Source organism: Ceratotherium simum, chromosome 13, assembly GCF_057802395.1.
Source record: "Ceratotherium simum simum isolate JZ-2026a chromosome 13, ASM5780239v1, whole genome shotgun sequence".
NCBI classification, from domain to species: domain Eukaryota; kingdom Metazoa; phylum Chordata; class Mammalia; order Perissodactyla; family Rhinocerotidae; genus Ceratotherium; species Ceratotherium simum.
The window spans coordinates 33,023,594-33,045,398 of NC_141912.1; the positions used below are offsets into that span (position 1 = coordinate 33,023,594).

Genomic DNA, 21,805 nt, shown 5'->3' on the forward strand with positions numbered 1-21,805 from the left:
CTGTGACTTCATGAAAGGCTTCTCCGGAAAAAAAAAAAAAGCTACGAGAAGAGTCTTGGGGCTTGAGTAGCCCTTCCCTGCCCCTCCATGCAAATTTTACTTCCTGGATTTGACAACAGTGAGCTCCTCACGTGCGTGGCACCTGGTATGAGCAGCAGGAGGAGGGGGACAGGGGAGTGTGGAAAACACAAGTATAGACAATACGATGTGCTTCCTACCCTTAGGAATTTTGAGGTAGTGAAATGAAGAACCTTGGCTTAAAGTTTAGATTTGGGAGGGCGGAGTTCTGATCCCAGCTCAGCTAACAGCGTACAGCCTGGATAATCTTAGGCCCTCCCACCACAATGGCCTCCTCCTGCAAAACCCTACTTGCTCTCATCACCTCTGGGAGCTTTCCCTGATGTCCCCTATCACCATGCAGTATATTTGAACCCATGGGCATCTCCTTCTCCATCTGTGAGCAACTTGAAGGTTGGGAAAGTCTCCTATTCCTATTCTCAGCACAAAATATATGAACTTGTTTGTGAAATCAGTGATTGAATTGGCTAGAGTAGTCAGGGACACTTCCTGGGAGAGGTGAGACTTACATAGGGCTGGGCAATTCCCGTTCAGGGGGGTAAAAGAATAGGTGGGGCACTCCAAGTAGGGGCTAGGACCTGGAAGTGAACCAGACTGGCAGGGAGGTGACCCTCTCATGCCACCTGGAGGGGCTGCCCCTTCTGTCTCAGGTGGGACTTGCACGTGGCCCCCAGACTTGTTTGGCTTCCCTGCAACAGCTTCCAGAAAAGTAAATAAAACACAAAAGAGGGAGAAGGTTTATTTATTTCTCAACTCTCAGCCCCTCTCTCCCAAAGGCAGAGCCCACTGACCAAAACCTGAGGGTCTAGGACCTGGGCAGACCTTAGGAAATAGAAGCCAAAATGTCCAGTTCAAAAGCCCAACTTCAGACTTGAGCAGCAGACCAGAGTCAGACCTTGCTAAGGTCAGAACTCAAGGTTCATGTATGTCCTCAGATCCCGCTCCCAGGCCCTGTCCTTCTCCTCCTGCCTTCTCTCCTCCCTCCGACTCAGTGTGATCACCCGAGGGGCTCTCTCCCTCCCAGCCACAGCCCGGGTATCCCGAGCCAGGAAGTGTGTGACTCGGGGCTGGGGCACTGATCTGTAGCCTAATCCTTCCTGGTCCCTCTTGAGGACAGTGGGGATGGGATTGGCGCGGCCCTCGCCCCGCGGTCCCAGCCCCATTCCAGGCTCCCAGCCCTCCCTCAGCAGCATCTTGAAGCCTGGGCTGGAGGTGGGCACCCCAAGGGGCAGGTTGGGGGGCTGGAGATTCCGAGACAGTGACAGCAGGTGAGCAGTGGATGTGCGGTGATTAGAGTCTTGGAAGTGGGCGTCACAGCTCTCACAGTACTGGGGGGAAGGGGATTGGGACCTGCAGAGGAAAAAGAGAAAGGGTTGAGGGCAAGGGAAGGGTTGAGGCCTCAGAGAGGGGTGTCAGGGTGGGACAGGGTCCTTCCAGTCTTGCTGCTAATGAGGGACCCAGAGGGGAATAGTTGGGAGGAGATGGTAACCAGGCCTCACAGGCTCTTGGGCGGGGGAAGAATAATAATAATGATTATAGCTAATATTTATATAGTGCTTACTATGTGGCAAGCATTGTTCTAGCACATATTAACCTATTTAATCCTAACAACCCTATGAGAAAGGTGCTGTTATTACCCCCATTTCTCAGATAAAGAAACTGAGGCGCATAGACATTAGGTTGCTTGCCCAAGTAAGGAGAATCAAGATTTAAACCCAGGGAACTCATATTCATACCCACGCTGCCACACTGCCTTATCAACCTACACTGGGGGATGGGGGAAAGAAACCTTCAGCTCTGTTCTGGGGTCTCTGGTGTGAAGTGGCTAGGAAGGACAGAACACAGTGAAAGACGGATATGGGCTAAGGCTTCCCCTCACCGATTCTCTGGACTCCTCGTCTCTCCGTGGCTCTCTCTGACCATGCGGGCCACCTCAGGGAAGCCTGCTTCTTCGGCCAGCTGAGCAGCATCCCTGCCACCCAGCTCACAGACCCCCACCCAAGCAGCCCCACGGCCCAGGAGATAGCGCACAGCCGCCCCCTGGCCTGCTCGGGCAGCACACATCAGAGGAGTCCACCAGAAGGCATCCCGAGCATTGATATTCCCTCCAGCTCCCCCTGCTTCCTGGGGATCCAACAGCCTTCTTAGTTCTGCCACATTCCCCTCCTGGGCTGCCCTCAGTATCCACTGGGTCATCTTGTCCTCAGCCTCAAGGGATCTCCTTTGTCCATGTCCTCCTGATGCTCCTGCTGCAGCCTCCCTCATCATTCTTCTTTTCTTCCTCTTTCTCTCACTGGCAGGCTCAGGCTGAGCTCTCTGGGGTTCAGAGGTACTGCTCTCATCCCCAATCAAGGCCTCATAGAAAGCCCGGGCTGCAGCCCCATCCAGGGTGGGCTCTAGCTCTTCAGGCTGTGACTGCTGCTGCCCATCTTTCCAGAGGTCGCTGGGGTCAGTGGCCGGGGTGAAGGTGATGAGCGAGGGCCTGGACATGGCTTTTGGGAAACAGACTACGCAAGGGGAGGATGAGACAAGCAAGCCGACCCCCTAGTGGCCCTGCAGTGACCAGAGCCACCTCCAGATGCCTGCTGGGATGAAGAAAAGTAACCTTAGAGTCAAAATCCCCCTCCTGCCCCAAAAATGACCCCACAACCTAGGACCCTGCAGGGCCTATGGGACCTAAGTCATGTGAAAAAACAGGAAACCCTATAATAACAGACCATGCCCCTTAGTAAAGGTTAACAAAGACAACAACATGAGACAGTTGTCCAGAGGTCTTGCGGTCCACCCCCATCCTCACCAACAATAAATAACAGCCTCTCTCTGAAACCACTTTACCACCCCATTAAGACATACCATTAAGAAAAACAATCAGCCTGGCCCTTTAAATCTTCCTTGATCCTGCTTCGGTATCCTCTTCCCAAACGAAAACAGACTTGACACTTCTCCACAGACTTAACACTTCTGCGGAAGCAGATTTCAGGGAGATGCTCTGGTCTGCGATGATTTGTAGCTTCCGTACTGCAAAATGGCGCTACTCCAAGCAAAAGAGTTGACACAATCAAATAACCACACGACACGAGGATGCATGCGTGGCTGGGAAAAAAACAAAAACAAAAACATTAGTAGAGGGAGCAGGCATGCGCAAAGCACGGGTTCAGTTTCCCGCCCTTGACCCTTTTCAATACTGTGCGCCCAGTGCGCCACGTGCCGAGGTACCGCGAGGAGCGAGGAGGATCTGTCGGTTGAGGGGGGGGGGGTCATACTTTTACATAACACCCCCAGAATGCTCTTCGCCTTCCTCTACTTGGCCCCCGCTCCGAACTCATTTTCTGGAGTTGGGAAACCACTCTCTGGGTTAAGAAAGGCCGTGAGGAAGCGGAGAGAAACTTGTGGAATGCCTAGAAGCTGTGAAATGAAATAACGTCGCGCTGCCCCTCACCATTACTGACCAGGGTTCGAAGGTCACACTTAGAGCCCGCAGCAGAAGGCCCCCTTCAAGCCTTAAGACGAAATGGAGAAGTGCAAGGGGACAAGCAGCAGAATAGCTGGCACCACCTCAGGTTAGCGCACTGGGCCGTCCCGGCTCTCACACCGCTCAGCTCAGCTCAGCACACCCTACCCAGGTCCCTCAGCACGGAGCCCGGCCTCACCTCCCGTCCCAGGAGGCCGAAGCCCGGGGTGAAACATAGGCCCCATCGGGGGTCTCCAGTGGCGGGCCTGACTCGGGTGAGGGGCTCGACAGGCGATAAAGACTCGGCGGATTGGCCGGAGATGGGGTCAGTAGTCCCCTGGGTAGCAAAGGTGCGCCGGGGCTAGGCGTCACGGGAGCGGCAGGAAACGATCCAGCCAGACTCGTTCCTTTCCCCGCCCCCTCTTGGCCCCTCGGTCCCCGGATCACACGACTATATTTCCCAAGCTCCCTGGCCCAGACGCCGTACTGGGCTTCCTCTTCCGGTGGCGCCTCACTGCGCCCCGCCCCCAAGCGTCTTCCTCAGCGGCCTCGCGACACCAGGGTCGTGTGAGAGTCATCCTGGGATTCGTAGTTCGCCTTTCCCTCGTTTCGCCAGTTTCTCCCCACCGAGGACTCCGTCTCCCGGCGTCCACTCGGGCACTCGACTCTTGGCGCTTGCGCGTTGCCCTCTTCCCCCACCCTCCCCGATTTCCACTCCCCCCGCCCCACTCGCCTGCCGCGGTCGGGTCCGCGGCCTGCGCTGTAGCGGTCGCCGCGGTTCTTTGGAAGCAGCAGCTCCCCTCCCCCACCCTGGTCCCGGCCCTCGTCCACCCGGTGAGTCTGAGGTCGTCGCCGCACCGAGTCCCCTGTCCCTGGGCGCGGCACATGGGGTCTCCGCTCCTTAATGTGGAGGCGGAGAAGGAAGTGACCCGGTCCGGCACCGAGGGAGGGAGGGATGGCCTGAGGGGCAGAGGCGGGATGTGGGGACTCCGGTGAAAGGGACCTGACGGTCACCCCTGGCCGTGAGAAAAGAGGGGGCCCAGCTCTTGCTTGAAAAGGATAAACTTGGAAACCCTTGGGAAAAGCGCCAGGGAGCATGCAGACATCTGCGGGGGTAGGGAGCCCGAGCGGAGGGCCTGTGGGAGTTGATACGGAGGGCAGAGGAGCCTGGCCTTCGGGAGCGTCAGGGATGTGGGTAGGACTTGGTGGGTCAGGATGTGTGCGTTTCTCGCAAGTGATGGGACCTCAAAGATTTTCTAATCTCGGATAAGATAGGCTGAGGTGTAACCCAGAGGAACTGAAGGGAGGCGCTCCAGAGTCTAGAATCCTTTAAGAAAAGGTGGCCCAAATTCTTTCGTGTTTGGAGAGCAAAGTGTGGGAGGAGGGAAGATACCAGAAGCAGGGAGGGAGAGCTTGGACTCTACTTAACGCCCTTCTTTTTGCAGCTGACGTGAAGATGAGCAGCTCAGAGGAGGTATCCTGGATTTCCTGGTTCTGTGGTCTCCGTGGCAATGAGTTCTTTTGCGAAGTGAGTTCTCAATCCCCCTGCACATCTTCACTTATAGTCTGGCCAGATGTCCTCCCGCATATTTAGCTTCCACACACTTCACTCAGATGCTTCTGTAGAAACTTTTTCCTGTCGAGGAAGAGTCCTCTCGGTAACCCCCACTAACTTGTGATGAAGTGGCAAGACTGGGGCCCAAGTCCCAACCCTGCCACCCTCCAGCAATGTAATGTTGGACAAGTCAACCTGTGTCTTCCCTTTTTTTGTTATTAGAGTGGTGCTGGTAGTACCGATCTCCGGTGACTTTTAGGAGAATTGAAACACTGCATATTAAGATATTTTATAATATGCAAAGCTAAGTGTTAACATAAGGCATTGTAACTATCTTTAGAACCTAAGCTGTTCAGCCTCTGCGTTCCTGAGAGAGCCACCTGCCCCTAAGGAGAGGACAGAACTGGCTCCTAGAGATGTGGCAGGAGCAGAGACAGGGATCTTGGAAGGAGTTGTCTCTCTGAGGAAGAGATTGCTTATCCTTAGAAAAGAAAAGCCAGGGCCGGCCTGGTGGCTTAGCAGTTGAGTGCGCGCGCTCTGCTGCTGGCGGCCCGGGTTCGGATCCCAGGCGCGCACCGACGCACCGCTTCTCTGGCCATGCTGAGGCTGTGTCCCCCATACAGCAACTAGAAGGATGTGCAGCTGTGACATACAACTATGTACTGGGGCTTTGGGAGAAAAAAATAAATAAAATTAAAAAAGAAGAAAAGTCAAAGCTTTTATGGGAGGGCAGTGTGTGTAAACTGAGGAGAGAGTCTCAGGTCCTTCTGCCAAGTTGAGAGTGGGTCACAAGGGGAATAGAAGCAGTTGTGTAGAGGATAAAGCATCAGTTTGAGCAACTTGCCCAGGTCAAAGCTGAGCGTTCTGCTATAAGGGATTATAACTGCCTTATAACTAGGTTCCCTCTTGACTTCCATATCCTGACAGGTGGATGAAGACTACATCCAGGACAAATTCAATCTCACTGGACTCAATGAGCAGGTGCCTCACTATCGACAAGCTCTAGACATGATCTTGGACCTGGAACCTGGTGAGGCACCCTCAGGGTTGTTTTGTGTGTGTAGGCTTTTTTTTTTTTCATTTCAAATTCCTGTTCACCTGCTTCTTGAATTTCTGAATTTCCTTTTGGTTTTATGACTCCCTTAACCCAAAATCCCCTACCTCATTTTGATCCCCCACCTGACTCTTGCCTAGTTTTATGATTTATACCACTTATTCCCATACTCTGATTCTGTAACTCAGCTCTATTGCATAATGCTGGTCTCCCCCTGGGTCTCATTTTCTGCTTGTTTCTCCTGCCTTGCACCTTCTGGTCTGGAGTTCATATTCTGCAGTGACATCTTTGCATTTGTGTGTTGAGGAGGGAGTTGGGAGCGAGAGAAAAGAGCAGAAGCTGAAGAGGTGTAGAGAGAAGGCAGAGCTGCCTTGGGTTGGTGGAAGGGTCAGAGGCCCAGGTTTCTGGGTCAAATGCCCAGGTGATGGGTGGGGTGAGGCTCAAAGGTGGGTGCTGGGCAAAGTGAGTAGGCAGCAGCCCCTTGGGGTGGGCAGGGCATCTTAAAAAAGCTGTAAGTCAAGTGGTTACATTCGGCCGGGGCCATGTTTCAGATGAAGAGCTGGAAGACAACCCCAACCAGAGTGACCTGATTGAGCAGGCAGCTGAGATGCTTTATGGATTGATCCACGCCCGCTATATCCTCACCAACCGTGGCATCGCCCAGATGGTGAGGCCTCTCTGCTCCCACTTGATTCCTTCTGAGGCAATAAGGAAAACAGAGGTTCCCACAGCAAGAAGTCATGTGTTTCAACCCTGTCAAGGAGTCTAGCTGAGAAGAGGGGAAGAACCCCAGAACCTGGGCCTGGGAATGAAATCCTGGTTGGGGGTTGTGTGAAGGGGGCGTTTTCAGGGGGGGAGACACGACCTTGGATGGGAAGTTGTTACAGACTGCCTCTTCCTCAGGGAATAAACAGCAGATGGTTCTGATGGTCTACAGCCTGCCTAACTGGAGGAAAGGAAGCAGAGGAGTCTGAGGGCCAGCCTGGGCCAGAGAAGGGGCCTCTGGACAGAGAGAGACAGGAGGAGTGGGGGACAGTGATGTGGGTTGAGCTGAGGAGGAGATTGCCTCTTCTCTTCACGCCTGCCCACCAACCTCTTCCGTTTTATTCACCTCAGTTGGAAAAATACCAGCAGGGAGACTTTGGCTACTGTCCCCGTGTGTACTGTGAGAACCAGCCAATGCTTCCCATCGGTGAGTGTCGGAGAAGGGAAAGGAGGGCAGCATATGGCAGGTCCTCTGGGAATGAGTCGGGGCTCAGCAAGTTGGGGGCTGAGTCCGGGAGGGAGGTTGGGCAAGGTTGGGGGAGCCCGGCCTGCTGAGTCTGGCTGTCTCCCAGGCCTTTCGGACATCCCAGGTGAGGCCATGGTGAAGCTCTACTGCCCCAAGTGCATGGACGTGTACACACCCAAGTCATCGAGGCACCACCACACGGATGGCGCCTACTTCGGCACCGGTTTCCCTCACATGCTCTTCATGGTGCACCCCGAGTACCGGCCCAAGCGGCCCGCCAACCAGTTTGTGCCCAGGTGGGAGCAGGGACAGAGTCACCAAGGGTCAGAGGAAAGGCCCGGGACCCCCAGAGAGAAGGGAAGACAGGGCATGGTCCTTTTCTTGAGGCCTGCTTCTCCCAAAGCCAGGGTTCTCCCTGCCGAGGAACCTTGGGAAAGTTCTTGGATTGCCTTTGCCTCAGTGTCCTTATTCATAAAATGGGGATTATGACAGTACATGCCTGACAGGGTGTTTTTAATTACGTGAAGTGCTTAGAATAACTCTTGGCGCTTGCAGCATCATTTAAATGATAGCTGTTCTTGCCACCATCTTGGGTACTCAGCTTTTGCCAGAAGATCCTCAGAGCCATGGTTCAAGTGTGGTTAACCTTCCTGGAGCATCATTTTTACTCAGGTGTAGGGAAGAAAATTTCAGTTTTATATTGAAACAAGTACTGATAAATACATATTCACACACACATATCTATACAAATACACATGTATATCCTAGAATTTGAGTTTTAATGGATATTTAAGATATGCTCCCTAATATTCATGAGGGAAGGAGTTTGGGAACACTGCCCTTAAGCACTGAGCAGGCCTGTGGAGGAGCTGGGGTGGGGAGGTGGGAATGCAGGCCACTGGCAGGGCCTGGATGGGGCTCACCATGCTGCCTCTCTGACCTCTGCCCCGGCCTAGGCTCTACGGTTTCAAGATCCATCCAATGGCCTACCAGCTGCAGCTCCAAGCCGCCAGCAACTTCAAGAGCCCAGTCAAGACGATTCGCTGATTCCCCACCCCACCTCCCTTGCCTTTGACACCTCCATTCCTTTGCTGCCACCCTTTCAGGAATCCCCTGTGGTTTTTAGTTTAAATTAAAGGAGTCATTATTGTGGTGGGAATAATGAAATAAAGTGGAAGAAAAGGCCGTGAGCTAGTCTGCTGGTGCTTGGGGTTGGGGAAGGGAGCGTGGTGGTGTGCTGGACCCCAGGGGCCCTCATGGCCCAGCCCCCCCTCCCGAAGTTGAAAACTGGCACAGATTTGTGCCCAGTGGGTTTGGGGATGTTTCTAGTAGACAGCAGAGCAGAATTCCTAGGGCTGGGTGTGGGCATGTACAAGGTCTCAAGGAAAAGACCCAGAGAAAAATCAGATTTCAAAGACCTGAGAAATATTGGTTCTATTTGGGCCACCTATGGCTGTCTGTTTATACTGTAAAGGAGGTCATCAGCAATGCTTTCAGTTTTGGTTTTACAGGGAAAGTGGTCCTAAAAGAAACAGAACTGTAAGGGGTGGAGAGAGGAGGGACAATTCCAGAATTGCTGCTCAGTGGTGTTTGTGTGCCCCCTGCTGGGGGAGCTGAGACATGCTCATCTCAGAAGGATGGGGATGCTGGGTTCCTGGCAAGAGTTTCACCCAGCGTGGTAGGGACTGGCCCTATTGTGTGGGAAGGACAACAGGTGGTGCCAGAGACAGATGCCAATCCATGGACCCTTGAGGGCCGGGAATAGATCCTTGGGCGTGCAGGACAAAGGTAGACAGCTGGATAAAGGCCCAAGTAGGACCCCTGTCTGGGCCACTACTCCCACATTCAGGAACCAGACCTCATGGGTGAGGACACACTGTCCCTCCTGCCAAGTTAATAACTTCCTCTAGCCAGGATCCTGCCCCAGGCAGGAATATAGCTCTGCACCTACAGCAGCTCCTGCGCAGACTCTGCCTGTCAAAACCACCCTGCAGCTAAGGATCAAGGAGCGTGGGCACCCCTCAGGGACTGCCTCTCTCCCCAGAATTCCATAATGCAGGCCCGGATGCTTGTAGGTGTGCTGATCATGGTGGGCTTCACAGTGGGAAAGGGTAAGTGCAACCCAGGGGCAGGGAGGAAGGGGTGGGGCTGGAGCCCTGGATGTGTGGCTCCCTGCAGGGCAGGGGACTTGGAGTGAGCCAACACTGCCGTCCTTCCTGCCTTCCACTTCCCCAGCTCCTGTTCCTGAAGTCCGGACCTGCCACTTCTGCCTCTTAGGAGACCCTTCTGTAGGTTGCATTTCAGGCTCGGAGAAGTGCACCATCAGCAGTTCATCCCCATGCATGGTGATCACCATCTATCGTGGTGAGTCAGGTACCAGGAAGGGGCTGCTGGTGGGGCAGCCATGGCTTGGCCGCCTCCTCTCTTAGATGAGGGCTGCTTGGGCTGTGGAGTACAAGAAGAAAAGGGGAGGATCTTGGAAGGAGGGTTCTGGGGGTCCAACTAAGCTAATTTTTCTGGCCTCTTCTGGAGGAGCCTGGGATGGAATTCGGGTCTAGGGGAGGGATGAGGAGACTCAGTGGTAGGGATGCTAGTTTGGGGGACTGTGGGAAGCAGCTGGGGTTATTAGCTGTTCCCTCTCTTCCAGATACCAAGGTCCGCTTCTTCATCCGAGGCTGTGGACAGTACAATTCTTACCGCTGCCAAGAAAAACGCAATACCTACTTCCCGGAGTACTGGTACCAGGCCCAATGTTGCCAGTATGATTACTGCAACTCCTGGTCCAGCCCCCAGCTCCAGAGCTCCCTGCCTGAGCCCCCTGACAGGTCCCTGGCCCTACCTCTGTCGGAGTCCCAGATCCAGCAGTTCTACCAGGCCCTGAACCTCTCGCTGCCCCTGCCCAGCTTCCATGCTGAGAAGGAACCTGAAGGCCTGGACCCCCTGGCCGCCCTGCCCCTGAACCTGGGCTTGCCTATTGCTGAGCTGCGCCACATATACTTGTTTCTCAGCAATTCAGGACTTTTGGTTCTTCCTCGGGCTGGACCCTGACACCTTACCCTTCCCGGATTCTACTCTGTTCCAGCATCTCTCCCCTAACACTCAAGCATCCTACACTGCCCTCTCAGAACACCCACATTCTCTGGCCTAGAATTTCTTAGGTCTCCTTTCCATGGTACTTCCAGTATCTATAGGGCTTTGATTTAATTTCTTCCCCAGAAACCAGTTGGCACTGCCTCCAGTGCTCTTCTTTCTTCCTCCTAGAAAAGAATCTCAAGTGCAGATTCTGCCCAGGCTGACCTGGGAAAGGCATAGTGGTTTCCTCATCCCTTTCCCATCATCTGAGTGTTCCACACCACCCCCCAACCCCCATCCTCTTCCCAAACCCCTCTTATCTGGTCACCTGCTACCTCCATTCAGATCTAGCTCCATATCCTATCCTATGTCTATCTCTAAGATCCAATGCCAGACTGAACTTGCAGCAAGAAGGATGAGGGGTAGACTTCTATGCAGGTTTCCTAACTTAGCACTCTGATGTCCCTGCCCTACTATCTCCACCACCCCCACTCCCACCCTGGTCTCCTGCTGCATCCTCTCATCTCTTGTCCCAGTCTCTTGCCTCCTCAGCCCCACTTCACATCACTGAGGCACTTCCCCACTTCCATAGCTGCCTGGGGAGAGGAGAGGAGAGGGTCTGTTCTGCTCTGTTCCATGTCCCTCGGTTTCCCTCCACAATAAATGGACTGGGCTAAGTCTGTGTCACGTCGTTTATGGGCTCAGACTCAGGTGTGGGCAGGTGTAGGCAGGTTAAAGAAAGTTAATTAGGTGTGGCGTTCAGAGACCTGCCCAATCCACTTGGCCTTTGTGAGTTCCTCATGGCTTGTCCCAAAGGGCTGGCATCCGTTCCACCATCTGCTCAGCTAGAGATCAAAGCATGGAGATTGTGACTCCTTCCAGCCTTAAACATATCCTACAAAACCTAGAAAGTTAAACCTAGGTGATGTCAGGTTTTTCTATCTAAGAGAGGAGAGAAAACTCGCTTTAAACTAGGAAGACTCAGGAGCAAACCAGAGGACCCAGGTCTGCATCTCAGAGCCACGTGATCCTGAGGGGCTTGGGTTTCTGCCCATCCTCAGTTATTTTCAGGATCCTGGCACCCAGGACCCCCTCCTTCTATGGGGGCCTAGGTGGTGGGGGAAATGCAGAGAGTACAGGTGGGGCTGCAGTGGTTGGATCTTTCATTTTAATATTTTATGTTTAGGGGCTGGCCCCGTGGCTTAGCGGTTAAGTGCGCACACTCCGCTACTGGTGGCCCAGGTTCGGATCCCCGGGCGCACACCGACGCACTGCTTCTCCGGCCACGCTGAGGCCGCGTCCCACATACAGCAACTAGAAGGATGTGCAGCTATGACATACAACTATCTACTGGGGCTTTGGGAGAAAAAAAAAAGGGGGAGGAGTATTTGCAATAGATGTTAGCTCAGAGCTGGTCTTCCTCAGCAAAAAGAGGAGGATTAGCACGGATGTTAGCTCAGGGCTGATCTTTCTCACACAAAAAAATATATATTTTATGTTTGAAAGATTGCAAGCACATAGAGAGCAATAATGAATATCCATAACTCAACCTTTCCCATACATTCAGTAAACACGACACACTGCCCTGTGCCAGGCCTGGAGTTAAGCACCAGGACTCGCAGATGGGTGCAGCCAGGTGTCCCTCCTTGCAAATCTTGCAACCCAGTGCTGGGGTTATGAAACCTTTTTCTGGAAAGTAGTGCAGCCTGTGGCTGTGAGGCCCAATCCCAGCTCCTCTGGCACTTGGGTAAGTTGGTCTCTCTCAGCCTCACTTTGGTCGCCTTTAAGTAGGGATAGTGCCTCATGGGATTGAGAGAATGCATGTAAATGTATGTGCACAGGTGGAAGTTAGGGCCTCAAAAAGATGTGCCTTAGAAACAAGCGCACACAGATGTGGTCTATTTATTTTTAAACCTTTTTGGCAAAGAAACAAGCGCACACAGATGTGGTCTATTTATTTTTAAACCTTTTTGGCAAAACATACAGAAGCTCACACATATCTTAAGATGGTTTTTTATTAACTATACACCTGTGTTACCAGTCCCCAAGTCAGCATAAAGGCATTTATCAGCACCCAAAGCTGCCTTCATGTCCCCTCCCAGGCACTCCCCCCAACTCTCAGGGGTAGCCGCTGTCCTGAGTTGTAGCAGCTTAGACGAATTTTGTCTGTGTGCTTGTATAAATGGCATCATGCAGTATTTACTCTTAGCTACACAGCATTCTGCACACATATTAACAGATCTCCGTGGCCCCTTGAATGGACTGTGCTCTGGCCATTGGGAGACACCAATATTAATTTTTAGGTCATGAGGCAGTTTGAGGTACAAAGAGGTATAAACCTTCAGCGTATCCCCCTCTTGCCGGGCCCACCTTTCCCCATGACCTGTGACTTCAGTATAAGATAGAAAAGCCCAGGTTTATACAGCGTTAGCAGGTCAAACTGGAAGACAGCCTCAGAGGCTGAGAAACCCAAGGTCCAAAATTGAGGAGTAACTTGCCACGGCCCATGAAGAGGGAAGCAGAGCCGTGGATCAGAGGCCAGGGCTCCTCTAGGCCTGCCATCTCTTCCACAGAGCATCCTTCCCCACTCCCTCCTCCCTGGGCCTGGGCCTTTTACACTCTACTCCCACCAACACACCCCCTCATGGGCCTCCCCTCCAATCCCCACACAGCTCTGGAACTGAATCAGAGACGCTGAGGCAGGGCAGGAGCAGAGCTCAGCAGATCTGGGAGCCCCTTACCTGCGCCCATGATGGGGCAGTAAGGCAGGACCACCTCCCTCAGCCTCCACCTCTGTGAGAAGAGAGCAACAAACCATACCATTTATACACCAGTTTATTTTGGAGGAACATCTGGGAAGTAGGGGTGAGAGAAGACTGTGGTGAGAGAAAGGGAGAAGTAGCAAAACAGAACAAAGCAGCAGCCTAAAGGTGGGAGCAGAGAGGAGGAAAGATGTCGGACTGTGAGGACTTGAAGGGAAAACTCCAGAGAATTCTAGAGGAGGGGGGCAGAGTGAGAGTAGGGATGTTGAGGGGCATCAACCAAGGGGCAGATGGGGCTGGGGTCCGGTAACTTGAGGGAGGCAGGGAGAGCTGCTGGGAGGGACTGGAAGTTGTCCTGGCTGAGCCCAGGTGGAGATCAGGAGGATGGCTGGAACCTGGCAGGATTTTACTCCAAAGATCTCTGCAGACATTCTAGGGAATATAGAACGCTCTGTTCTGTGGGTTATTGCAGAAATCCAGGAAGCAGCATTGAGAGAATATCCAGAAGCCAAACACCGGAGAAGGGCGGGTATAGGAGCAATCACTCAGCTGCTCCTTGCTGCGACAGTCACTCACCATGATGTCAGAACCACTGCCTGGGGAGGGACAGCAGCAACCTGTGATATTTGCCCAGGCAAAGCCCCAAACCCTCCCATCCCCTCACCCCACAAGAACTTATCATCACTGCCCCTACATCCTGCCCTGGACCCCCAAAATGCAAAGATCCCTGGCACTGGGCAGGGGCAGGGAGTACCAGGGAGTCACCAGCCATGAACTCTGCGGAAGTTTCCCGTGGAAGGTTGGTGGGAAAGATGCATTTGAAATATAGTGACAGAGGGGGCTGACTTGGGACTTGTGGAGCAAAGTGGAGCAAACCAGCACTTCGGGCAGGACCATGTAAGAAAAAGTTGGTAGATGTGTTGAAGGCCGGATTGTAGAGAGGAGGGGTTTGTTGTTTATTTTATGGACCAAAAAGTAAGAGATGATATCTCTGCTGCCATTATATATATTAGAAGGGAAAAAAATCTTTGTGCCCATGTGCAGGGATGTTCACTACTGCCCTGCTTGAGCGAGAGAAAAATTAGAAGCAACGTAAAGGTCCATCAGCTTCGGATGGGATGGATCAATCAGCTCTGATGTGCCCGTGCCGCGGAGTACTAAGCAGCAGTCAACAGAACAAGGAAGCTGTTTACACACTGATATGGAAACATTAACCTCCCATAAGTGTTAAGTTTAAAAAGCAGGTGCAGAACAGTGTTTACAGTTGTATGCTACTGTCTGTGGGGGGAAAAAAGAGGTGAGAAAGGAGTAAACAGCATATTTGTATAGGGTGGGATGTGCACAAAAGATCACAGAGAGGGTAATTAAGAAAGGAAAGAGAGTGGTTTTGTTGTTCATGCCTGGATCTGTGGATTGGGCCAGGAGTGGGAGGGAGGCTTTTCTCAGACACCCTTGAATACTCTGATATTGACCCATGTCTATGCCCATCAGCCATTTAAAAAGTGTAATGAAAGGATTTGAACAAAGGCAGCTTCGTGCAGTGGTTTTTAAGAGCACCATCTCTGGAGCCACCACAGATGGCGGCTCAGCCTCTAGAAGATTGGGCAAGGTATTGACCTTTCTGTGCCTCTGTTTCCTCCTTGTAAAATGGGGATAATAATAATACCTACCTCAGAGGGTTGTAAGTGCTTAGAACAGTGCCTGTCACACAGTATGTGTTATGTGTTTGTTAACTTGAAAAAGGTGAGGGAGGGCTGGCCCTGCGGCTTAGCAGTTAAGTGCGAGCGCTCCGCTGCTGGCGGCCCGGGTTCGGATCCCGGGCGCGCACCGATGCACCGCTTCTCTGGCCATGCTGAGGCTGCGTCCCACATACAGCAACTAGAAGGATGTGCAACTATGACATACAACTATCTACTGGGGCTTTGGGGGAAAAATAAATAAATTAAATTAAATTAAAAAAAAAAAAAAGAAAGAAAAAGGTGAGGGATCAGATGGGAGAGCAGACCTGAAGAACAGGTCTGCTGTGGTCAATTTTTGGCAAGTTGAAAATGAGGTGGAGATGTCCAGAGGGCAATGTGACATGACAGTTTGGCCTCACATTCAGATTCAGGAGAAAGCAGTATGTGGCTGCTGGTTGAAGCCAAGGAAGCAGACAAAATTCTCTGGGGAGGGGCCGGCCCCACGGCATAGCAGGTAAGTGTGCGCGCTCCGCTGCTGGTGGCCCGAGTTTGGCTCCCAGGCGCACACCGATGCACCACTTGTCAGGCGATGCTGTGGCGGCGTCCCATATAAGGTAGAGGAATATGGGCACAGATGTTAGCCCAGGGCCAGTCTTCCTCAGCAAAAAGAGGAGGATTGGAATGGATGTTAGCTCGGGGGCTGATCTTCCTCACAAAAAAAAAAAAAATTCTCTGGGGAGAGTGAAGTGGGAAGACAGCTAAGGCCCAAACTTTGGTGAACACGAACCGTTAGAGGTCAAGGGGAATAAGAGAAGACGCAGCAAAGGAGACTAGGAAGAAGCAGTGGAAGATGGAGAAGAGTGGTGCTGGCAGGAACGACTGCTGACAGATGGGGAGAGGCAGCCTGAGGAAAGGCCAGTGGATCTGGTGACCTCGAGGGTCCCCTATAAGGCTGGGTGCTGTGAGGAGAGTGGAAGCCAGTCAGCTGTGGACTGAAGAGGGAAGCGGGGCGGAAGTGGAGACAGAGAGCGGCTCTGAAGGAAAGGAAAGAGAGAGACAGTGATGAACAGTATCATAGTGTTGTGGGAACCAGACTTGGGGTGCAGCTTAGAAAGCTGTAGATACTCAGTTCGGGAGTAGCACTGGGCCAAAGACAGATGGGAAAAGGCAGCTTACTGTTCTTTATGAAGAGAGTCCTGCAGCCGCTGCCAGGCGGGACGAGGCAGATGTCAGATCCCAGAAGGCACCCCAACTCCTTGGTCTCCAAGAGACACCGATAGCAGCGCAGGTATTTGGGGGACTGAGCTGGATGAGGGGGTTCTTGATTGACAAGATCAAACTTACCTAAAACACATAGAGGCACTGACCCCAAACCTCCGTCCACCTAATTTCCAGGCTGTTCAACCCCACTGTTCTCTTCCTACCTCCCCATCTTAGAAAACCATAAAATCACCAGTTCTTTAAAACTATCTGGCTTAATCTTCCATCAGAAGCTTCAGTCCTCGTTAAAAATCCCCATTCTCTGCTCTTATACCTCCTAAAATGAGGAACTCATTCATTCATTCATTCATTCAACATGTATTTGAGGGACTAACATGTGCCCAGCACTCTGCAAGCCTCTAAGTTCAAAAGTCAGGCCGAGGCAGCCCATTCCAGCTTTGAGCAGCCCTGTTCGGACAGTTCTTCCTCTGGGACTTGGTTTCACAGTCCCCCACCCGCTGGACTCTCTTTTGAATATGCTTTCTTAATCAGTAACGTTCAGGAGTGAAAAAAAGAGTGCATCGGCACAGGTCAGGAAGAATCTCTGTTTTGTGCAGACAGGAGACTTTAAGCAGCCCAGGGCCACCTTCTTTGGTGGTCCTATCACTGAACAGACTCATAGTAAACTCTGTCCATCAAAGCCCTCCCCAACTACATGTACATACATCTCCCTCTTCCTGGTCCCAGGCCCCGACCACACGTTAATGACTCCTCAGACCCAGCAGAGCACTGGGCATGAGGCAGATACTGAACAAACACTTTGAATCCTGTTTCTATGTCCTGTTTGCAGCAAAGTGAGGAGATTATCAGTCTGGATTCAGCCTTGTTCTACCCTGTGGATCCTAGTGCTGTCATCTAACATGTTCCCTGAACCCTCTCTATTCTGTGTTGCCCTCAGATTTGAATCTTCAAATCTCTGTTCAAGTATCTTTTTTTTTTTTTTTTTTTTTTTTTGTGAGGAGGACTAGCCCTGAGCTAACATCTGATGCCAATCCTCCCCTTTTTCCTTGAGGAAGACTGGCCCTGAGCTAACCCATGCCCATCTTCCTCTACTTTATATGGGACGCCGCCACCGCATGGCTTAACAAGCGGTGCGTCCGTGCGCGCCCGGGATCCGAACCTGCGAACCCTGGGCTGCCGCAGCGGAGCGCGCACACTTAACCACTTGCGCCACTGGGCCTGCCCCTCAAGTATCTCTTTCATTACTTCCATTCAAGTATCTCCAATCAGTATCTCCATTCAAGTCATTGCTGTTGAGTGAGACAGCCCTGGGGTGGTCACTAGAAATCTCCCTCAGAGTGAACATCAGTCCGTTATCAATTCCCAGGCATTATCCCACCAAGCCCACCCATCCCATCTTTCCTCCTGCCTGGGTTTACCTGAGCATCCTGGGAAGATGTACCCAGACACTTGGTACATCCAGCAAACCACAAGACCCTTCTCACCCCTTAGATCCACTTACCAAACACCAAGCTCATCATGACCAGCACTAAGAGGACCAAGTACTGGGCTTCAGGGGTGCTGTGGAGGCCCAGGGGCCCCAGACTCCGGCTACCTGCAGGGCCTGCCATAAAATGCATGAGTGCTCACTAGCCTCCAGTTTGGCTTATATTGGTGGAAGAGAAGTTGGCCAAGAGGAAGGAGAGAGGCAACACCCGTTTGGGGTGGAAATCAATGCCAGAACAGCCAGGGACAGAGTGTCCTCACCCACAGCCACTCTGGGGCCTTACATCCTGGCTTGGGCACAGGAGCCCAGCAGCAAGGGAATGAGGGGGGAACTTTCATGTTCATTCAACAGATGTTTATTGAATCACTGCATCAGGTGTTGGTCCCTGATTGTACAAAGTCCCTGCCCTCACAGAGCACACAGTCTAGTGGGAGAGATAAGTCAACAAGCAACGATGAGGGGGAGGGTAGGGGGCAGAGTGCTTCCCAGAGCACCTGGGCAGTGGAAACCACTGACCAAAGGATTTCAGCAGAGGATTAACATGATCAGATTTCTGTCCATAAAAGATTACTGAGGCCAGGAAACCAGTTAGGAAGCTATTCCTGAGTCTAGTCACAAGATGGCGGCCTGGTCTAGCAGAAGAGACGCAGGGAAGCCAAGAAGTGAATGAATTTGAGATACATTTAGAAGGAAGATTGGACAGATTTGGAGTTCGACTGAAGTGTGGGGTGAGGAAGGGGGATAGGCTTGCACAAGAGGGTGCTTGATACTATTTTCCAAGATGGGAAAGACGTGGACTGTCAGAAATCGACAAGCGAGGCCACCTGCGTCCAGAGTGACTCAGTCCAGCGCTTCCTGTGGGGTCCGGGATGCCAGCGCTTTTCCCTACGCCCCCTTTTTCCCCGCCCAGCCTAAGCTCAGCTGCAGGTCAGTGGGTCTGATCTCCGGCGCCCACAGGCTCCAGCTCTGTGTTCTCGCTCTCCGCGCCTGACTGCACCTCAGAGCTCCGGGCAGGACGCGGCGGCGGCCCCCAGCCCAAGCTCAGCTCTCCGCCGGGCGGCGGGGAGGCAACCTGGGAAAGGCGTGCCCGGCGTTGGGACCCAGGCATCCGGCCCCAGCGGACACCCAGAGCACTACGCGGCTTCCCCGGAAGGTGGCGCTGTGGCGCCATCATCCCTCCCAGGCCGGGATTCCGGAGACCGCCAACCAACCAATGAGCGGCCCCAGGTGCTCCGCCCACTTCCTCCAATGGGGGCCTGCTGGGTTACCCCCCTTGCCCGCTCTGTCCGCACCTCGCTAGGTCAGTCTGTCTGTGAGAGACTCAGGGTTTTTACTTTAAGGGTCGGTGGGCTATGGGAAATTCTCGGCGTCCGGGAAGGAACCATCTGCTCCGATGTCCGGTCTGGAGTTTAGGGGCGGGGTCCTGCAGGAGGGTTCCCTGCTACCATCCCAGACTATCCAAGAATCATCTGGTCTCAATACTGATGGGGAAGATGGGAAGAAACGGACGGAGACACGCGCCAAGAAAGAAGGCCGGGAAAGAAGAAACAGGAGAGGAAAAGCACGCCAATGCGCGCCCCCCAAGGACCTTGGGATGAATGAAATAAGAAAATTGTATTAGAGAAAAGGCAGAGTAATGGAGAACTGGGGAGGAGCGCCTGGCACCGACATAAATGTCTGCTGAATGAATGACAGGGTGATAGACACAATGAATCAGAGGGCGGGGGCTCCTCTTGAGGCGAAGAGGGCAAAGGGGAGGCAGAAGGGAATCTCTCAGCGCCCTCTGAACCTCTCTCTTGAATGTAACCGCAACTAAAAGGCCAAGGGCTAGGGGGTTGTGGGTGGCTGAGGCTGGGCTCCCTGAAGGGGTCGCCCTGAGAGGTCCGGGACGACTTGCTGTGGAGTTACAGCGCCCATGGCCCTGAGGGTAGCAGGAGGGAAGACGCGGTGGTATTTTGGGGCAGGGACATCCTCGGAGGGGACGTGGCCTCAGGGTAATTAATCCCGCCCTTGTTTCCTTTCGCTCCTGCCCTGTCCGCGCGGCAGGGTGCGGCCAGCGCAGCGGGGCGCCTCGAGAGTTCGTTGCCATGGTGACGGCTCCTCAGAGGCTTTCCTGGGGTGAAGAGGCGGGGCGTTGCAACAGTCGCCATGGTGACAGCAGCGATGACGATATCACGCTGAATGCTCCTCCCCCGGGACAAGGGATACCTGGGAGTAAGCAGCCGAACGACACAAAGGAGGTCGGGCCTGAGGACAGAATGCTAGTTAGTGGAATGGGGCGGGGCAAACGAGGGGCGGAGCTATAGATAATAGGTCTGGGCGAGAGCCAAGTTGAGCGGCGGAAGTGGCCCGAGACCGCAGTCCCGAAAGAAACTATAGAGGGGATCTTTAACTCGAATATAAATGAAAAAATGAATGACTGGGTTCCTGAGGGAGCAAGGGTGGCTTGATGATTGGATAGATGGATGGATGGATCCACGGATCCATGGATCCTGGCTATCCCTGACGCCTGGCCTCTCCCGACTCTGGGGCCCTCACTCACTTGCGACAGCTGTGCGGGAAACAGATGCGCCTTCCAGAGGCGTGGAGCAAACCCTCAACCCGACGGGCAGCCCAAGAGTCGAGCCCAGCACCTCACACTGGGAGCAGCGCAGGGCGGAGCCTGGGCCAGTGAGATAGGGTAAAATAAAGGATGGCCCAGACCGGGGCCCACCTCTTCTTGCCAGGTTTCCTGCTCAGACGCTAACTCTCCTTTCTCCCAGCCTCCATCCTCTCCCAGTTTGCCCAGCTCCTTGGAGACGCCTGGTTGTCCAGGCCTCACCTGGTGCCCAGTACAGCAAGGTCCAGAGCCCCAGCAGCTGTGAGGTCTGCATCACAGCTGGTCTTCCCCTGAGACTTCTGGAGGCCTGCTATACAGAATGAGTGGACAGGGAGCTGGTCCCACCCTGGGGTAGGGGGTGGTTCTGAAAACCAACACAGCTGCTGTGAGCTTTATCAGGTGGGGAGTAATCTGAGGGGGTAGACTGAGGCCCATGGGTGGGGTGGTCCAGAATGCACATGTGGAGCCTCCTTTCTCCCCACCCACTTCAGGTATGCAAGGTCTCTTATGGCATCCACTGTTCTGGATAAGTATGTGCAGGAAAAAGGGGGAAGGGGAAGTGGCGGTAGAAGCAAGTCAGCAGAGTTCCTAACGGCACCTGGCCAGGAAGGGAGGGTCATTTGTCTCCAGGGTGTGGGAGGTGGAGCTGGGTCCCCCTATTTGCATTTAAGGAGGTTCCAGGGGTAAACAAAGACTTGGTTTCCAGGGGATTAACTGTCCTGGTGGATCTGGGAGGGTGAGGTTCAGAACCATGCAGCTGGTCGCACAGCTTCATGCTCCACACGCCCCACCCTGTTTGCCCCCTGGGACAGTGCCAGTATCAGCTCTGCAGTATTTGCTAACAGTGGAGCATTTTGGAGCTGTGGCCACTTCCTCTCTTTTAAACTCAAATATCAGGTGTCATATTACCTGACAAGTCCTAGATCACCCCTTCCAGCAGAGACTCAGTATGGCTCCCTTTTAAGGAGCTGCTGAGCTCGTGGGGGCGGACAGCCTCTGCCCTGGGGATTGCAGAGAAGCTTCATGCACTGGGGTTGGAGGAGACATTGAAATTAGCCAGATACTGTATCTAGGACATCAGAACATTGTTGCCCACATTAAGCATCTTGTTCAAATCAGTGGACCAAGGGTGGTAAACCAGGGGATGTTTCACCTGCAAAAGAGATTTCCAAGGGAAGGTGGCCAGGCAGCTAATAGGTGGGAGAGGGACTCATTCTGTTCCATGAGGTCCAAGGATTGGAAATAAAACAGAAATTACAGGGAACCAATTTCCTCAGGTTCAACCTAAGGATTTTCTTCTAACAGCTGTCCAAAGAGGCAAAATGTGGCTCTGGGAGGACATGAGTCCTTGGCACTCAGCCCTCAGTCCCTGGCAGGCCCTGTGTGTGTTGAACTGTAAAAGGGGAATGAGGAGAGAGACTTGATGACATGGTGAGGGGGTGTGCAGGGTTTGCTGCATAAGACACAGGGAGCAGGGCGTTCCTCACTCCCATTGGAATAGCAAGAGCTGAGCAACAAACATCAGGGGTACTGATGGTGAAACCATGCAGGTTAGACGTGCAAATGGGTAGAAGAGCTGAGAAGGTGAAATCAGGTACTACAGAGCACTTTGTAAAC

At 53.1% G+C, this 21,805-nt stretch overlaps 4 protein-coding genes across 8 annotated transcripts; 2 read left to right on the forward strand and 2 right to left on the reverse strand.

Annotated features, from left to right (window-relative positions):
- Window positions 1-792: 792 nt before the first annotated feature.
- GPANK1 (G-patch domain and ankyrin repeats 1) lies at window positions 793-4,008 on the reverse strand. 3 transcript variants are annotated; one of them, XM_014782965.2, is made up of 4 exons: window positions 3,729-4,008; window positions 2,932-3,171; window positions 1,958-2,660; window positions 793-1,428 (listed from the first exon to the last, which is right to left on the reverse strand). In XM_014782965.2, the coding sequence occupies exons 3-4, from the start codon at window positions 2,566-2,568 to the stop codon at window positions 984-986; spliced, it is 1,056 nt and encodes a 351-aa protein (XP_014638451.1). In that variant the 5' UTR covers window positions 2,569-2,660; window positions 2,932-3,171; window positions 3,729-4,008; the 3' UTR covers window positions 793-983. The 3 variants fall into 3 exon arrangements, with proteins under 3 accessions (XP_014638451.1, XP_014638450.1, XP_087294475.1); XM_014782964.2 differs by having other exon boundaries at window positions 1,958-2,663; window positions 3,729-4,007; XM_087438349.1 differs by having other exon boundaries at window positions 1,958-2,663; window positions 3,528-4,007.
- A 186-nt stretch (window positions 4,009-4,194) lies between these two features.
- Window positions 4,195-8,559, forward strand: CSNK2B (casein kinase 2 beta). 2 transcript variants are annotated; one of them, XM_004424363.3, is made up of 7 exons: window positions 4,195-4,363; window positions 4,975-5,057; window positions 6,012-6,114; window positions 6,690-6,805; window positions 7,255-7,330; window positions 7,476-7,665; window positions 8,326-8,559. In XM_004424363.3, the coding sequence occupies exons 2-7, from the start codon at window positions 4,986-4,988 to the stop codon at window positions 8,414-8,416; spliced, it is 648 nt and encodes a 215-aa protein (XP_004424420.1). In that variant the 5' UTR covers window positions 4,195-4,363; window positions 4,975-4,985; the 3' UTR covers window positions 8,417-8,559. The 2 variants fall into 2 exon arrangements, with proteins under 2 accessions (XP_004424420.1, XP_087294478.1); XM_087438352.1 differs by lacking the exon at window positions 4,195-4,363 and adding an exon at window positions 4,550-4,643.
- Window positions 8,560-8,699: 140 nt separating this feature from the next.
- LY6G5B (lymphocyte antigen 6 family member G5B) lies at window positions 8,700-13,457 on the forward strand. 2 transcript variants are annotated; one of them, XM_004424361.3, is made up of 3 exons: window positions 8,700-9,480; window positions 9,605-9,733; window positions 10,017-13,457. In XM_004424361.3, the coding sequence occupies exons 1-3, from the start codon at window positions 9,423-9,425 to the stop codon at window positions 10,415-10,417; spliced, it is 588 nt and encodes a 195-aa protein (XP_004424418.2). In that variant the 5' UTR covers window positions 8,700-9,422; the 3' UTR covers window positions 10,418-13,457. The 2 variants fall into 2 exon arrangements, with proteins under 2 accessions (XP_004424418.2, XP_087294479.1); XM_087438353.1 differs by having other exon boundaries at window positions 9,662-9,733.
- A 178-nt stretch (window positions 13,458-13,635) lies between these two features.
- LY6G5C (lymphocyte antigen 6 family member G5C) lies at window positions 13,636-17,810 on the reverse strand. Its single transcript, XM_004424360.3, has 3 exons — window positions 17,605-17,810; window positions 16,059-16,226; window positions 13,636-13,799 (listed from the first exon to the last, which is right to left on the reverse strand). Exons 1-3 carry the CDS (start codon window positions 17,720-17,722, stop codon window positions 13,636-13,638), a joined length of 450 nt encoding a protein of 149 aa, XP_004424417.1. The 5' UTR covers window positions 17,723-17,810.
- Between the last annotated feature and the right edge of the window lie 3,995 nt (window positions 17,811-21,805).